The sequence below is a fragment of the Balaenoptera acutorostrata genome, chromosome 17, assembly GCF_949987535.1.
Source record: "Balaenoptera acutorostrata chromosome 17, mBalAcu1.1, whole genome shotgun sequence".
Lineage (NCBI taxonomy): Eukaryota > Metazoa > Chordata > Mammalia > Artiodactyla > Balaenopteridae > Balaenoptera > Balaenoptera acutorostrata.
This window is the reverse complement of record NC_080080.1, coordinates 46112987-46132347: the sequence shown is the minus strand read 5'-3', so window position 1 is coordinate 46132347 and position 19361 is coordinate 46112987. Positions and strand designations below refer to the sequence as shown.

At 33.3% G+C, this 19361-nt stretch overlaps 1 protein-coding gene across 3 annotated transcripts in view; it reads right to left on the bottom strand.

Annotated features, from left to right (window-relative positions):
* Positions 1–2543: 2543 nt before the first annotated feature.
* C17H8orf88 (chromosome 17 C8orf88 homolog) overlaps positions 2544–19361 on the bottom strand; it is a 46647-nt gene continuing 29829 nt past the window's right edge. For all 3 annotated transcript variants that reach the window (XM_007177494.2, XM_007177496.2, XM_007177495.2), the window contains exons 5-6: positions 5143–5249; positions 2544–2971 (exon numbers count right to left, since the gene is read on the bottom strand). In XM_007177494.2, coding sequence (XP_007177556.1) covers positions 2948–2971; positions 5143–5249 — 131 coding nt within the window. In that variant the 3' untranslated portion in view covers positions 2544–2947. The remainder of the gene's footprint in view (positions 2972–5142; positions 5250–19361) is intronic.

Genomic DNA, 19361 nt, shown 5'->3' with positions numbered 1-19361 from the left:
TCAGTGTTTTGTGATTTTTAAGTATCTGATTTTCCATGAGTGAAATGTATTCTTCAGTAATACCTACTCCATTCCCAACTCAGGATCCTATAACTATTCACTTTATGTTACTTAAAAAGCTAATACATGATCCAATATGACTGGTATCCTTATATGCAGAGAGAGAGAGCAGGGATGCATGTGCATCCCTGTTGTTTAAGCTTAAAAACAAGTTAATACATGAGCATAAACCAATCTTCACTATAACCAATAGAATCTCTATCCATCTGTCAAGTTATAAACTGGTTTTTCATAAGTTGAGCAATTCTGTGACAGGGTACCATTTAGTAATGTAACACCATTATATCATTTGTTAGCATCATAATTCCATGTATGTAAGTTAAACAAATCAAGAAAAGAGTTTTACTTTAAGAAAATGTGGTTCAGAATTTTTGGCACATGATACAGAGGTCTAACTTTACTTATGAAAAATAGACATTTGCATTTAAATAATGATTTCAAAATATTTTAAAACCAAAATTTTAACCTAAGTGAACAAAGAATTATAAAACAAGTATAAACTTTAGGGAAATAATAAAATATGTACTGGACAAAAAACATCTATTTTTCAGTTTCAACACTAGAATGACTACAATCCCAGTTTCACTAGAACAACTAAAACTATGTACCTTATATATTCTGCTGTACAAGCTCATAAATATTTTTAATAAAATCTCTTTTATTCTGATAAATGCTGCTAATGAAAATGCAATGCATATAGAAATTTGTTTATTCTCTAGTCCAAATTCCTCTGAAACCACAGGTCCTCCAGGAAACAAACATAAGGTGAATTTTTCCTTTTTTTTTTTTTTTAAACTCAGACAAAAAGGAAGGTTGAACTAAAATTTTATTTTTTAAATATAAAAGTTAACCTAATATATTTTCTCAAACTAACTTTTGCCAATACCTTTGTGTACTCTCCATCCTCATTCAGTCTAAATAAAATTAAAGAAGTTTTAATAGCTTCTACTAGAAATAGGTAGTAAATGTTGACATACACACGTGTGTGTGTATATGTGTGTGTGTGTGTGTTTGGTCATTTCTAAAGATGACAAACACTATGAAACAACACCTGGCTCAACTCTTTTAATTTATATACAAAGCAAAGAACAACATGAATGGAGATGTACAATGATTATTCAAATAAGCTATACATATGTACAAAGGCAAATAGATAATAAAACAGTCTTTGCAGTCTCACTCTGATTATATACAGTAAGAAAGGATCAAAAGACTTTGAAACCTCGGGGACTTCTAATATACAAACTCTTCTTGAAAATGCTGGTCATAAATGATTCCAAAAATAGAAATTATAGCTAATCAATATGTTGTTCTGGCCAGTCCATTTCTGTATCAGATTCAGGAAGTACATCAAGTCTTTTGGATACTAGGCAGTTTCCAAAGTTAGAGTAGTAGTACGACTTTAAAAGGGGTCTGCCCTCAGTAACAGTGCTAAGTGGAAGGGCTCTTTGTATTCCAAATTGGAATAGGTTCGATATTTCTTTTAACTAAAGTCAACAGACTTGGAGAATAGGCAAATAATAAAGCAAACCAATTTAATTATATGGTAATTCTGACCCCAGCTCTTTTTTAATTACTTTTTTATTGAGATGACCCCAGCTCTTATATAAATTACATGTATTTTTGTGTATGTGTGTGTATTCATACACATATAAATACTAGAAGCTATAATATAAAGGGAAATAGTAGGGCAAAAATGAGTGTAAAAAACTGGGCTGTAGGTATAAACTCATTTTTAAGTAACCAATAAATTTATGACTAGTGAACGTTCTTTTTTTTTTTTTCCTATTTGAAAAGCAATCTTTTTCTGGGGAACAAAGCAATGAAAAGTAGTATACTAAAGACCAAGTTGGGAAACCTGCCATGGACTAAAGTTTGAATCTGGGTAACAAGTCTAAAGACCAGTGAAGAAAAAGGTACTGGTTTTAGGAGTTCAGAATTCAGTTTAAGATAAACTTTCTGCCAAATGATGTCCTTGAATGCCTTGCCAATAGACCCAGGGATCTGAGAGAATCTGAGGATAGAACTAGGGAGAGTTTACACTTACCTTTATATGAGCAATTCTTTGTGACACTGTGCTGGAACAAGCTTTTCTTTTTAACAAGAGTGACAAATTGCAGGAGATTTATTGTATAAAATTTCTAGGAGCTAAAAGTTTAAACCTCCCAATTCTCCATCCATACACTTGTTATAAGAAATTACAGCATTGAAACTTAATGCACCTCAATTATTTGCAAATGCCTCAATTATTCCTCTTTTGGAAATAAAAGAATCTTAGACAATGTTGTTATTATCACAAACCTAGAGCACAATCATATATTTGAAAAGAAATACTTCTTAAAATACTCTCCCTCCTGTCACTGAACTATTCATTGAACATCCTGAATCATTCTAAACCTCTAGAGAGATTGTAATAATCCTTTCAAGTGCTGGTATGAAATCAGTGGGAAACAGAACAAAAGCAACTTTAAAGCAACAAGAAATTATGTATCATATATACATCGTAGCATATACTTTATATTTGAGAATCTTTACAGCTTGCATTTCCATTCCATTATTACAAGTGATGAAAAACAAAAATTGCAAGTAGCATGCAAATTATAAATACAGTCTTCCCATTTCACTAACCAAATTCCTACTTTCCAGTGTTACTCCCAATTTATGCAGGAAACTGCCTGCAAAGCTGAAACTGATTAGAAAATTCTTTAGAGTTTAAAATATCTCTTTCTCATTTTAGGAGAAACCAAATACCCAACCATCAAAATTAAAAATAAATTGAATTGTTACAGTCCATTACAGTTATTGTTACTAGATCTACTTCATTTGCAGGTGTCCAAAATATAAAATTAATAATTCTTTATCTTCAAATACATATGTTCTTAAAATGCTACTTAAAGCTTTGGTTGTTTTCCTGTAATAAAGAAGAAAAAGTTAACTTATCAATTAGATTGAATGAATGTAGCTGTTACTAATTAGTTTATCAAACCAAATATTGTGACCTATTAAGTGTTTGTAGATCTAAATGCATGTTACTATAGAAACTATTAAGTAACTGGAATTTGTCAAATAAAGCAGTTCTTCTGTGTTTAGTAAAACTTATATAATTCATATATTATATTTAAATATATTAGATTGTATTCCAAACCCGTTGTTCTGTTTTTGTGGTACCTAATTTTTAGAAAATGTTATTAATGCATAAAACAAAAGTAAACTCAAAATAATGCGTATGTCAAACTTTTATTGACAAAATAAAATGTTGTTAGAAGTGGAAAGCCTTCAAATGAGAAAGTGACTATATTTTATATAGCACTGAAGATTAGATGTATTCTTATAGACCAAGAATTATATGCCCCTAAGATCTCTGAACAGGTAGAAAAATTCAAATATCATCAAGGATGCTTTACCTCATTAAATAGTCCTGTGAGCAAGCTATTATGAAAAAAACTTTTAAATTTATGCTTTAATTTTAAAAAGAATTAGCTGGATGTCTGCAAGGTAGTGAGTTTAAATTAAGAACCACTGATACACTATGAATAAACTAAAATACAAAAAATTGTAATTATGAAAAAAAAGCTATGAATGCCAAAGGGTAAGAAATCCCCCAAATGGAGAACACAGGAAGTATTTTATATCTCATATTTGACCCATTCTTAGCATACCTATGTTCTGAACTCATCTCAGTAGAATACTACAGGCTTTCCTTACTTTACTGCTCTTTGTAGATACTGTGGTTTTTACAAATTGTAGGGTTGTGGCAACCTTGCAACAAACAAGCCTATAGGTACCATTTTTCCAACACCATCTGCTCACTTTGCGTCTCTGTGTTATATTTTGGTAATTCTCCCAATATTTCAAACATTTTCATTATTATCATTATATTTGTTATAGTGATCTGTGATCAGTTATCTTCAATGTTACATAGCGAAAAGATTACAACTTGCTGAAGGCTCAGATGTTGGTTAGCATTTTTTAGCAATAAATAAATAAAGTGTTTTTTAATTAAGATATGTAAATAGTTTTTCTTTTTTCAGACATAATGCTATTGCACAACTAAGAGCAGTATAGTGTAAACATAACTTTTATATGCACTGGAAAACCAAAACATTTGTGACTCCCTTTATTGTGATATTTGTTTGGAACCAAACTCGCAACATCTCTGAGGTATGCCTGTATACCTTTTATATGCCTTTACCTGTATAAAATGGTGTTTATGAAAACTATAAATAAAAGAAATTCAAATTGCAGTCAAAATGGAAGTAAAGACCATAAAAGATGAAAATCAACACCTACTGAGTACATAATGAGAGATAAGTACCATACTAAAAAAGCAATTTCATACATTTCATTTAATCCTAACAATTAGAAATCATCCCCTTATCACAATTGCAAAACTGAGGCTCAAGAACGTTAAGTGACTTGCCTAAGTGTGAACAATATACCAGTACACAGGTGGAGCTACACCTTGAACCCAAGCCTGACATGAAACTCATGTCCTTTCCAATCAATATCCTGAAAGATACATGTATGTATTTACTGTGTGTATTTACTCTGATAGAATTTGATGAGGTGACACAGAAATATAAAGGGCTAAGAAACAGCAAAGACGTGTTGAAGAATAGTTGTGTTGTTTTACTGTATAAAAGGAGTAACTGAACAGAACAGAGTGCCCAGAAACAGACCACATGTAAATATATTGCCGCAAAGGTGGCAGAGGACTATCCTTTCGCTAAATATTGTTAGGATGACTGGATATCCATGCAGAAAAAAATAAAACTTCACCCCTACCTCACACCATATAGTAAAATCAATTTCAGGTGAATTATAAAACTTAATTGAAAAACAAAATAGAAAAATATTTCCTAAAATATGACAATTCCATTCTATTTTTGACCAGAGTGGTAATTACTTACAGTAATTGGTTATAATATACATTTAGATTTATGTACTTTTCTGAATTATATTTCACAATGAGAAAGATTAAAAAGGTTTAAAAGACACATATTTTAGAATTAAAACAATACAAAAATCTTTAAAAGATAAATATTTAGAATTAAAACAATACAAAATTAGAAAACTACTTACTGGTTTTTGAAGTACAATGGGATGATCAGGCAGAAAGTCTGGTTTTTTTCTGCAGATGGAAACACTTGAGAGCTTCAACAGGAAATCTCTGCTGTATTTGATTCTCTCTGTAGATATCCAAACATCAAATGTAATGTTATAAAACACAGAACTCTCACAGAACACTTTTTGGCTCATTTCTTTCTGGATGTCCCTTAACTGTCCATTATTTTATAAAATGGTAAGTAGTTTTTATGTAAAAGAGAAGTGGGGAAAAAGCTCTGACAAACATCTACTGCCTCCAATTTTCCTTTTACATAGAAACAAAGCCAATTCACCAAGGAAACATTTCAGAAACTTGGTAATGCATCGCTTCTTTTATCTGGTTATTCATATCTAGTAAAGAAATCTTCTATTATAAAATATAACAGGTATAACACCTATTGGGCAATTCAGATCCCAATAAGCCTATGGAAATGGAACCCTAATAAGCCTGTCTAGTCTTTATATTAACTTACTAAAAATTTAATACAATCCAATAAATTCAATTCAAGAAACATTTATTGTAGGTAATAGTGAAAAAGGTCCAAAATAGGGTCCCTATCTTCAAGGGGAACAATGATTCAAATATCTGCAGATTTCTCATCAGAGACTATCACCATCTTGGTCTATATTAGACCATTTACTGGGCCAGAAATAGTGGAGCTATAATCTTTAAATTTCTAACAGAAAAGGACTGGCAACCTAGGTTTCCATATTGTGAAATAATAGAAAAAAATATATATGGGTTTCTGTCCCTGTTCCTGGCACAGAACTCCTTTAACTTGTAATTTCCTAAGTGATAAGAGCACTAGGAGCATCTTTTGTTCTAATATTTGTTCCTTGACACTAGTTCCTGACACAGAGCTGCTAAGTCTCTTAAAATTTTCTGGGTGATTTGGTCTTCTGTTCTAATGAGGTGACTCTTGGTGGACTCCTGGATGGTGGCTGATCACCAGAAAGACCAAGCCATGATTAGAAGCTTGGAACGTTCAGCCCCACCCCTACATCCTCTGAGAAGGGGAGAGGGGCTGGAGATTGAGTTCATGATCGATGGTGCCTACATGATGAAGCCTCCATACAAATCACAAAAGTAAAGGGTTTGGAGAGATTCTGGGTGGGTGAATACATCCATGTACCAGAGAGTGGTGTAACTCAACTCCACAGAAGCTCCTGCACTTGGGACCCTACAAAACCCTGCCCTATGTATATCTTCATTTGGCTATTCATCTATATTATTTATCATACCCTTAATTATGTAATAAACTGGTAAATGTAAGAAAGTGGTTTCCCTAAGTTCTGTAAGCTGTCCTAGAAAATGACAGAATCCAAGAAGGGGGTCTTGGGAACCTTTACTTGTAACTGTCATCGGAAGTGGAGGGTAGTCTTATGTGACCAGGCCATTACCCTGTGGCATCTACATTAATTCCAGTTAATATCAGAATTAACTTGAATTATAGGACACCAAGCTGGTTTCGCAATGAATTGCTTGATATGTGGAAAAACCACACATCTAGTGCCAGAAGTGTTGTGAGTATAGTATTGAGAGTAGAGGAAAAACACAGGAGGAGTGTAGTTTTTCCCTTATACATAGCCAGTGAAAAAATCCTTCAGGAATGCATATGAAGTAAAAAACATTTTCAGATGAAAGAAAACTAAAAGAATTTGTCACCAGCAGACCTGATGTATAAGAACACTAAAGGGAGTCCTCCAGGTTGAAGGGAAATGATACCAGAGTCTTTAATCTTAAAATTTAAAGGAGAACAAAAGAGAAATGGCAAATACCTGAATAAATATAACAGATTCCTTTTTTCCCCCCTTATCTAAGTTTTATGAAGATATGTATGATTGTTGAAAAGCAAAACTTCTGACACTGTCTGGTGAGACTTCCAAGGTATGGAGATATAATGCATATAGCTATAGCAAAAAGATCAATGCAGGGGGATAAAGGAAAGGAACTTACATATGGTTGCAAAGTTTTGCCATCACTGTTTTGCATGAAGTACACTATTAACAAGTACACTGAGAAAGTTAGATATTATAATCCCTAGACCAACCACTTAAAAATACAAAGAAATACAGCTAAAAATACAATAGATATAATTAAATACCAAAAATGAAACTTAACAAAATCCAAAAAAAAAGAACAGGGGAAAACAAAAACAAACAAAAACGAGGACAAACAGAAAACAAATAATAAAATGATATGTCTAAATTCAACCATATCACATTAAATCTCAATGGTCTAAACCAGGGTCAGCAAAATTTTTTCTGTAAATGACCAGAAAGTAAATACTTGAGGAGTTTGGTACATATAGTCTCTGTCACAACTACTCAACTCTGTCTTGTAGCAGAAAAGTAAACACAGATAATAACTAAATAAAGCATGTGGCTGTATTCCAATAAAAGTTAATTTCCAAATTGGGCATTTGGCCTGAGGGCCATAGTATACTCCCTCCTAAGATAAACACTGCAATTAAAGGCCATAAATTGACACAACAAATAAAAAAAGACACTTTTACATGCTGCCTGCAAGAGATACACATTAAACATAAAGACACAGATAGGTTGAAAGTAAATGGGTATAAAAAGATATACCACACAAAGACTAAGAACAAGAAGGCTAGAGAGGCTCTTAACATTAGATAAAGAGATAACAATTATCAATGTGTTGTGCCTAAGGACAGAGTTTCAAAATGCATGAAGCAAAAATTGACAGAAATAAAGGGGGCAACACACAATTCCATAAAAATATTAGGTAATGTAAAAACCCTTCCCTGAGCAACTGATATAACTAGACAAAAAAACAAAAAAAAATCAGAAAAGACACAGATCTTAACAATACTATGGACCACCTCGATTTAACTGACAATTATAAAAGCTACATCAACAACTGCAAAATACAAATTATATTCACATAGATGTGGTACAGTAACCAAGACAGACTATATGTTGGCTATAAAACAAGTTTCAATAAATTTAAGAGGCTTGGAAAAAAGAGGACTCAAATAAATAAACCCAGAAATGAAAGAGGAGACATTACAATTGATATCACAGAGATACAAAGGATAAGATTATATTATGAACAGTTATACGCAACAAATTTGACAACCTCTAAGAAACTGATAAATTCCTAGAAACATACAACCTGCCAAGACTGAATCATGAAGAAACAGAAAATATGAAAGACTGATTACTAGTAAGTAAATTGAATCAGTAATCAAAAACCTCCCAACAAACAGAAGTCTAGGACCATATGGCTTCACTGGTGAATTCTACCTCTTCCAAGAAATAGAAGAGGAGGGAACACTCCCAAATTCAGTTTATGAGGCCAGTATCACACTGATGCAAAAACCAGAAAAAGATGACATGAGAAAAGAAAATTACAGGCCAATACCCCTGATGAACATAGATGCAAAAATCCTCAACAAAATATTAGCAAACCAAATTCAACAATACATTAAAAGGATCATACAGCATGATCAAGTGGGATTTATTCCAGGGATGCAAGGATGATTCAATATCCACAAATCAATCAATGTCATATACCACATCACAAAATGAAGGACAAAAATCGTATGATATCTCAATAAATACAGAAAAAGCACTGGACAAAATTCAACATCTGTTTATGCTTAATACTCTCAACAAAGTGGATATAAAGGGAATATACCTCAACCTAATAAAGGCCATATATGACAAGCCCACAGCTAACATCATACTCAATGGTGAAAAGCTGAAAGCTTTACTTCTAAGAGTAGGAACAAGACAAGGATGGCCACTCTTACCTCTTTTATTCAATATAGTATTAGAACTCCTAGCCAGAGCAATTTAGCAAAAAAAAAAAGAAAAAGGTATTCAAATTGGAAAGGAAGAAGTAAAACTGTCACTATCTGCAGGTGACATAAAAAAAACGCTAAAGTCTCTACCAAAAACTGTTAGAACTAATAAGTGAATTGAGTGAAGTTGCAGGACACAAAATCAATATACAAAAATTTGTTGTGTTTCTATACACGAATAAACTATCAGAAAAAGAAACTAAGAAAACAATCCCAATTACAATTGCAACAAAGAATAAAAAAACCTAAGAATAAATTTAATCAAGGAGGGAAAGAACTGTATGCTTTAAGACATTAATTAAAGAAAATGAAGATGACACAAATAAATGGAAAGATATTCTGTGCTCATGGATCACAAAAATTAATATCATTAAAATGTCCATATTACCCAAAGCAATCTACAGATTCAATGCAATCCCTATCAAAATTCCAATGGCATTTTTCACAGAAATTGAACAAAAAATTCCTAAAATTTGTATGGAATCACAAAAGACCCCAAATAGCCAAAGCAATCTTGAGAAAGGACAACAAAGATGGAGGCAACACACTCCCTGATTTCAAACCATACTACAAAGTTATAGTAATCAAAACAGTAATGGTATTGGCCTAAAAACAGATGTATAGATAAACAGAACAGAATAGAGAGCCCAGAAATAAACCCACTAATATATGGTCAATTAATATACAACAAAGGAACCGAAACTATACAATGGGAAATGGACAGTCTTTTCAATAAATGGTATTGGGAAAACTAAACAGCCACATGCAAAAGAATGAAACTGGACCCTTTACTTTACACTATACACAAAAATTAACTCAAAATGGATTAAATGCCTGAATGTACGACCTGAAACCATAAAACTCCTGGAAGAAAATATAGGCAGTAAGCTCCATGACACTCTTCCTGGCAATGATGTTTTGGATTTGACACCAAAAGCAAAAGCAACAAAAAGTAAAAATAAATCAGTGGGACTACATCAAACTAAAAATCTTCTGTATAGTAAAGGAAAACATCAACAAAATGAAAAGGCAGCCTACTGAATAGGAGAAAATATTTGCAAACCATATATCTGATAAGGGGCTAATATCCAAAATACATAAAGAACTCATACAATTCAATAGCAAAAAACCCCAAACAACCTGATTAAAAAATGGGCAGAGGATTTGCATAGACATTTTTCCAAAGAAGACATACAGATGGCCAACATATACAAGAAAGGATGCTCAATATCACTAATCATCAGGGAAATGCAAATCAAAACCACAATGAGATATCACATGTTAGGAAGGCTGTCATCAAAAAGACAAGAAATAACAAGTGTTGGTGAGAATGTGGAGTAAAGGGAACATGTGCACTGTTGGTGGAAATGTAAATTTGTGCAACCATTATGGAAAACAGTATGAAGGTTCCTCAAAATCAAAAATAGAACTACCACATGATCCAACAATTTCACTTCTGGATATTTCTAAAGAAAACAAAAATACTAATTCAAAACCATATATGCACCCCAATGTTGATTGCAGGACATCTACAATAGCCAAGACATGAAAGCAATCTAAGTGTCCACTGATGGATGAACGGATAAAGCAAATGTGGTATATATATATATATATATATATATATATATATATATATATACACACACACACACACACATAGAATATTATTCAGCCATAAAAAAAGGAAATCTTGCCACTTGCAACACATGGATAGATCTTGAGGGCATTACGCTAAATCAGACAGAGAAAGACAAATACTGTATGACCTCACTTATATGTGGAATCTTAAAAACAAAACAAAACACCCCACAAACTTACAGATGGAGAAAACAGACTGGTGGTTGCCACAGGTGGGGCTAAGGGGTTAGGTGAAGTGGGTCAAAAGGTACACATTTCCAGTTATAAAATAAGTCCCAGGGATGTAATGTATACAGCATGTGACTATAGTTAATATTACTGTATTGCATATTTGAAAGTCACTAAGAGAGTAAATCTTAAAAGTTCTCATCACAAGAAAAAGAAAATTTTGTAACTATGTATGGTGACAGATGTTAACTAGACTTACTGAAGTGAACATTTCCCAATATATACAAATATCAAATCATTATGTTGTACACCTGAAACTAATATAATGTATATGTCAACTTTAAAAAAATGCTAAAAGTAAAAAAAATAAATAAATTTAAGAAGCCTGAAATCATATAGACTATATTCTCTGACAACAAAGTAAATTAAGAAATCTATTAGGGGCTTCCCTGGTGGCGCAGTGGCTGAGAGTCTGCCTGCCAATGCAGGGGACACGGGTTCGAGCCCTGGTCTGGGAAGATCCCACATGCCACGGAGCAGCTGGGCCCGTGAGCCACAACTGCTGAGCCTGCGCGTCTGGAGCCTGTGCCCCGCGGCGGGAGGGGCCGCGATAGTGAAAGGCCCACGCACCGCGATGAAGAGCGGCCCCCGCACCGCGATGAAGAGTGGCCCCCACTTGCCGCAACTAGAGAAAGCCCTCACACGAAAACTAAGAGACCCAACACAGTCATAAATAAATAAATAAAGTATAAAAAAAAAAAAAGAAATCTATTAATAAGATATCCAGAAAAATCTCAAATATCTTGGAAATTAAATAACATACTTTATAATAATTCACAAGTCAAAGATAAAATAATAAGGAAGTTAAAAATATTTTAAACTTAATGACAATTAAAATATAATGTAAAAATTGGTCAGTGCAACTAAAGTAGTGCTCCAAGGAAAACATAAATTCTTTATTTTAATTGAAGTATAGTTGATTTATAGTATTGTGTTACTTTCAGGTGATTATATATATATAATACTGTGTATAATATAAAAATATAAGTATATAAATATACAAAATATATATATTTTCACAGATTATTTTTCATTATAGGTTATTATAAGATATTTAATATAGTTCCCTGTGCTGTAGAATAAATCTTTGTTGCTTATCTATTTTATGAATAGTAGTTTGTATCTGTTAATCCCATACTCCTAATTTATCCCTCCTCCCCTTCCTTTCCCCTTTGGTAACCACAAGTTTGTTTTCCATGTCTGTGAGTCTGTTTATGTTTTGTACATAGATTCATTTGTATTATTTTTTAGAATACACATATAAGTGATACATATTTGTCTTTCTCTGTCTGACTTACTTCACTTAGTATGATATTCTCTAGGTCCATTCATGTTGCTGCAAATGGAAATATTTCATGCTTTTTTATGGCTAATATTCCATTGTGTATATATACCATATCTTCTTAAGGCAACCAACTGTTGATGGGCACTTGGGTTATTTGCATGTCTTGGTTATTGTAAATAGTGCTATGAACATTGGGGTGCACATGTATCTTTTTGAATTAGAGTTTTCATCTTTTCCAGATACATACCCAGGAGTGGGATTGCTGGGTCATATGGTAACTCTATTTTTAGGTTTTTAAGGAACCTCAATACTATTTTCCACAGTGCCTGCACCAATTTATACTCCCACCAACAGTGTAAGAGAGTTCCCTTTTCTCCACACCCTCTCCAGTGTTTATTATTTGTAGACTTTTTGATGATGGCCATTCTGACTGGTGTGAGGTGATACCTCATTGTGGTTTTGATTTGCATTTCTCTAATAATTAGCGATGTTGAGCATCTTTTCATGTGTCTGTTGGCCATCTGTTATGTCTTCTTTGGAGAAATGTCTGTTTAGGTCTTCTGCCCATTTTTTGATTGGGTTGTTTGTTTGTTTGTTTGATATTGAGTTGTATGAGCTGTTTGTATACTTTGGGAATTAAGCCCTTGTCTGTAGCATCATTTGCAAATATCTTCTCCCAGTCCGTAGGCTGTCTTTTTTGCTTTGTTTATGGTTTCCTTTGCTGTGAAAAGCTTTTAAGGTTGACTAGGTTCCATTTGTTTACTTTTGTTTTTACTTCTTTTGCCTTGGGAGACTGATCTAAGAAAATACTGCTATGATTTATGTCCGAGAATGTTTTGCTTATGTTCTCTTCTAGGAGTTTTATGGTGTCATGTCTTATATTTAGGTCTTTGAACCATTTTTGTAAGTGCTGTGAAGGAGTATTCTAATTTCACTGACTTACATGTAACTGTCCAGCTTTCCTAACACCACTTGTTGAAGAGACTGTCTTTTCTTCATTGTATATTCTTGTCTCCTTTGTCATGTATTAATTAACCATAGGTGTGTGGGTTTATTTCTTGTCTCCTTTGTCATGTATTAATTAACTGTAGGTGTGTGGGTTTATTTTTGGGCTCTCTATTCTGTTCCATTGATCTATATGTCTGTTTTTGTGACAATACCATGCTGCTTTGATTACTGTAGCTTTTTAGTATTGTCTGAAATCTCACAGGAGGGTTATGCCTTCAGCTTTGTTCTTAAACATTCCGTAGTTTTAGGTTTGTAATTTTATTTTTTTTTAATTTAAGTACAGTTGACTTACAATGTTGTGCCAATCTCTGCTGTACAGCAAAGTGACTCAGTTATACACATATAGACATTCTTTTTTTATATTCTTTTCCATTACGGTTTATCACAGGATATTGAATATAGTTTCCTGTGCTAGGAAGTAGGACCTTGTTGTTTATCCATCCTATATATAATACTTTATATCTGCTAATCCCAAACTCCCAGTCCTTCCCTCCCCCACACCCCTCCCCCTTGGCAACCACAAGTCCGTTCTCTATGTCTGTGAGTCTGTTTCTGTTTTGTAGATAGGTTCATTTGTGCCACAGTTTAGATTCTACGTGTAAGTGATATCATATGGTATTTGTCTTTCTCTTTCTGACTACCTTCACTTGTTCTTATACGTTCTTATAATAAGAGAATATCTACAACATATGACCTAACAATCCACCTAAAAATGCTATAAAAAGGAGAGCAAACTAAACCCAAAATAGAAGAAAGGAAGTCATAAAAAGGAAAAATCACCAAAATAGAAAAAACATATAAAACTAAAATGCCAAAAGTTGGTTCTTTGAAAAGAGAAACAAAACTGACAATCTCAAGCTAGACTAATTGATAAAGAAAAAGAACACAAATGATCAATATCAAAGATAAGAAAGGGATTATCACCACAATCCTATAGACATTAAATAGAAAATAAGAGAATACTATGAACAACTTTAAGCCAACATTTGACAACTTGGATGAATTGGATATACTATAAGTTCTTGTGTGGATCTATTTTTTCATTTCCCTTTGGTGGAAAACTAGGAGTGAAACTGCTGGGAGGAAAGGAGAGACTGCTGTTGCACAATGTGGAAGAAGTGAATGAGAATTTTCCAGTGATGGAAATGCCTTGTGGCTTTTAAAAGAACTAATGGCTAACACTCAATTCCAAGTTGTTCTCTGGACTGTGCTGCCAAGTAAAGAAATTGAGGAAGGCTATTAGGAAGTAAACCCGAAAGAGGAGAAGATGAAAAATAAGAAATAAAAATAAGAAAATTAGAGAAACAATCAGAGAGTCAAGTAGGCTAATGTTACTAATATATTACTAATATAATAGTTTTAGGAAGAGAACACAAAGAATATGGAGATGAGAAACATTATTAAAGAAATATCCACAAATTTCCAAATCAGAAGAACCTAAGTCTTGAGATTGAAGAAGTTCACCAATTGCTCAGGAGAAAAATTTGAGTTAAAAAAAAAAAGACTACAAAAAGAGACACAACAATAGGAAATTTCAGAAAACCTAAGGTAAACACACAATCCAAAATACTTCCAGAGCAACAATGGCAAAACAAAACAAAACAAAAAACAGAAATAAAAGACAAAGCCATTTGCTAAGGGCCTTGGAGAACGGGGGATCAGAATGGCACTGGACTTCATAGAATTAAGAACAAATTAATATAGACTGCTAGAAAATAAAGCAAAATGCCTTAAAATTTTAGAATGAAAATAATTTTCAATCTGGAAATTTTAAAAATCAAATTCTATATTTAATCAACACAAGGGAAACCCAGCTTGTTCTTGTGAGTTCCCAAAGCACAGGCTCCTGAGGTTGAAGATTCACTCTCTGTGTTTCACTCAGCAGGTTTTGACAGCACTACCAAGCAGAGTTCTACTAATTCTTATTTTCCTCCTCTTCCTCTTCCTCCTCCTCCATAGCTTTACTTAGGTATAATTTACATAGTATAATATTCACTCATTTTGAGTATACAATTGAATGATTTTTAGTATATTTACAGAGTTGCGCAACCATTGCCACAATCTATTTTTGTCTTTTGGCTCTAGGCAGTGAAGGAAATCTCTGCCAAATCATTAGCTGACCATGAAGATATCACAAAAGAGACCTGAGTGGCCATAAATGAGAAATATAGAACTTTTACATCAACTATCATCAGATACCTCACTCTCATTTGTTGTCACTCTCCATTCTCAATCCAATCTAAGCAATCATTACTCTGTTTCTACAGATTCGCCTTTTCTAGACACTTTATTTCAGTGGAATCATATGATATCAGATATTTTGTGTCTGGCTTCCTCACTTAGCATAATGTTTTTAAGGTTCATCCTCAACTCAGCATTTTCTATCCAACCAAACTACCAATCAAGTGTGTAAGTAAATACACAGATTAAAAGAATTCACCAACCCAATGCCCTTTACAGTGAAGCTCCTGGAGAATGCACTTGAGCAAAATGAAGAAAGAAGAAAGCAAAGGAATTAAGAAGAGAGTGATGTCAGTGAAAATTGCCAAGTAGGGAACTCTAAAAGTCCTTCCCTCCACAAAAGCAACAAATAAAGTGTCAAAAACTTCTAGAATCAACTTTTTCCTAAATTCTGGAATTTAATCAAAAGCTTGCAAAAAACAGGGGAATGCTTAGTGAAGAAAAAATCAGCTAAATTTGGTAAAGAGTTTTGTGGCATTTTACTTGCCTGGGAACATCTCTGCCAACCCAGCTTAGCTGTGGCCTTGAAAATAACAGGCCTCATTCCTGATTTAGGTTCCCATTACTGGAGAGAGCAATACAGACCAGTCTCAAAGAATAGTGGTGGCGTTTTTTTTTACCTCTCTGGTGGCTCCCTGAAGAATCATCTCAAAGGACTTGCCTATATTTCACCTAAGAACTCTCCCAGGTCTGAGGCTACTATCTGAATCTATTTGTCAAAACATTTATATGGAAATGTATTAGCCACTTCCACCTAGGACAAGGGATAACAACTGGAGCAAACAATAGGCAAAACAAAAAGCTCCAGAGGAAAGGTTAGGGAAAGAGATGTGTTGGGGAATAAAGGCACTGAAAGACTCTCAGATGTTCCAAGGAATTTAGAAGGCTACATGCATGCTAAAGGCTAGGCTCATGCTCACAGAAAGGTTTGAGGAGCTCCCAAGCTCTCACCCCTGGCTGACCTTCAGGTTCCTCACAAGCAAGAAGTGAAGGCAAAGGCAGAGCTGTAAACTGCCAGACTGAGTACTAAAGGCACACCCCAACACACACACAGAGGTCATATGCAAAGACTGGGAGAGGGCTTTTTTTTTCTTTTTTTGGTTCTAGGTATTAAAGGAAATCTGTGCCAAATCATTAGCTGACCATGAAGGTATCAAAAAGATACTTGAATGGCCACGCATGACAAATAAAGACTTTATACTATTAGTTCAGAAAAGTCATTAAACAAAAAAACAACAATTACAACAAGCAAGAACAACAGACCCTGGGAAGGGGGGAAAATCTGATTTCCACAGTTAGCACATTATAATCCTCAAAATATCCAGTTTCAACAACAACAAAAAATACAGGGCATGGAAATAATAAAGTATGGCCCACACACAGGAAAAAAAGAAATTAATAGAGACCTTCCCTGAGGAAGCAGAGATATTGGACTTACTAGAGAAAGACTTCAAACAAACTAATTTAAATATGCCAAAGAGCTAACGGAAACCATGAGAAGTGTCTTGCCAAAATATCAATATCAGAAAAATATCAATAAAGAAATGGAAATTATAAAAAGGAGTCAAATAGAAATTCTGGAGAAGAAAATTACAATAACCAAAGTGAAGAATTCACTAGACAGGTTCAACAGTAGATATGACCAGGCAGAAGAAAGAATCGGCAAATTTAAAGATAAGTCAATTACATTATCCAATCTGATGAGTGGAAAGAAAAAAGAATGAAGAAAAATGAACAGAGCCTAAGGTACCTGTGGGACTACACTAAGAATACCAACAAATGCATAATGGAAGATCCAGAAGGATAGGGGAGAGAGAAAGGGCAGAAAAAATATTTGAAGAAATAATAGCAGAAAATTTCCCAAATTTGATGAAATACACACATTGACACATCCAAGAAGCTCAACAAATTACAAGCAAAATACACTCAAAGAGATTCACACTCAGATGCATTATAAGCAAACTGTTAAAAGACTAAGAGAAAATCTTGAAGAAAAGCAGCAATTTATCACTTACAAGGGATTCTCAATTGGAGAAAAGGCTGATTTCTCATCAGAAATCATGGAAGCCAGAAAGCAGTGGGATGACAAAGTTACTAAAAGCAAAAAACACGTCAACCAAGAAATATATATCTGGCAATACTACCTTCAAATGAAAAAGAAATTGAGACATTTGTAGATAAACAAAAACCGAGAGAGTTCATTGTTTGTAAATCTGCCTTACAAGAAATGCTAAAGGAAATCCTCAGGCTGAAATAAAAGGACAGTACACAGTAATTAGAATTCACACAAAGAAATAAAGAACACCAGTAAACATAACTACATAGGTAAATATAAATGTCAGTATCAATGAATTTTTGGATATAAGTCCTCTTTTTTCCTGTATGATTTAAAAAACAAATACATAAAAATGCATAATTATAAATCTACGTTGATAGATTATGCAATGTATAAAGACAAAATATGTAGAAATATGTATAAAGACAATAACAACATAAAGGTGGGATGTAGCTATATAAGAGTAAAGTTTTATATAATTTTGAAACTAAATTGATATTAATTCCAACTACATTGTTGTAAATTCAGTTATTCTCCAGTGCAACCACTAGGAAAATAACTAAAAATATATATGACAAGGGAATAAAAATAATACACTAGGAAGAATCCATTAAACATCAAAGAAGGCATTAATGGAGGAACTGAAGAATAAAAAAAGATAAAACACGTATAGAATACAAATAGCAAAATGGGTAGAGCTGTTCTTCCTTATTAGTTATTACATTAAATGTCACAAACAATTAAAAAGCAGAGATTGGCAGAATGGATTAAAAATATGATCCAATTATATGTTGTCTAAAAATATTCACTTTAGATCCAATCACAAAATAAGCTGAAAGTAAAAGAATGAAAAAGATATTTGATGCAGACAATAACCAAAAGAAAGCTGGAGAGGGTATACTAACATTAGATGAAAACGAACTTTAAGACAAAAATTGTTAAAAGGGGAAAAAAAGGATATTATATAATGATAAAGGGGTGAATTCATTAAAAAGATAACAATTATAAACATATATGTACCTAACAACAGAAGGAAAAACTGACAGAATTGAAAGAAGAAACACACAGCTTAAAAATAGCAATTGCAGTCTTCAAAACCCCACTTTCAATAATGAATGAAAAACTAGACAGAAGATCAAAAAGGAAAGAGAGGACACGAACAACACTATAAGCCAAACAGACCTAACAGACTACACAGAACACTTCAGTCAACGACAGCAGAATATACATTCTTCTGAAGTACACATAAAACATCCAGGACAAACTATATGTTAGACCACAGAAGAAGTCTCGAAAAGTTTTAAAACACTGATATGCAAAGTATCCTCTCTGACCACAATGGATTGAAACTACAAATCAGTAACAGAAGTAAAACTGGAAAATTTACAAATATGTGTAAATTAAAAGCATATTCTTAAACAACCGATGGGTCAAAGAGAAAAATAACAGAGGACTGAGAAAACACTTTGAGACGTGAAAACAAGGAGACAACATACCAAAACTTATGGGATGCAGCAAAAGCAGCGCTCAGAGCAAAACATACAGCTATAAATGCCTATACTAAAAAAATGGCTCAAATCGATATCTAACATTAAACATAAAGAACTAGTAAAGATAAGAGCAAACTAAATCAAAAGCTAGCAGGATGAAGGAAATAAAGATTAGAGTGGAGATAAATGAAATTGAGATAAAAATAACAACAGAGAAAATCAACAAAACAAAAAGTTGGTTATTTGAAAACTTCAAAATTGACGAAGACTAAGAAAAAAAAGATTCAAATTACTAAAATCATAATGACAATGATTTTGTATCCTGTAACTTTGCTGAATTCATTAGGTCTAAATTTTTTATGTGGATTCTTTAGGATTTCTACACATAAGACCGTGTCATGTGTGACTGGAGAATA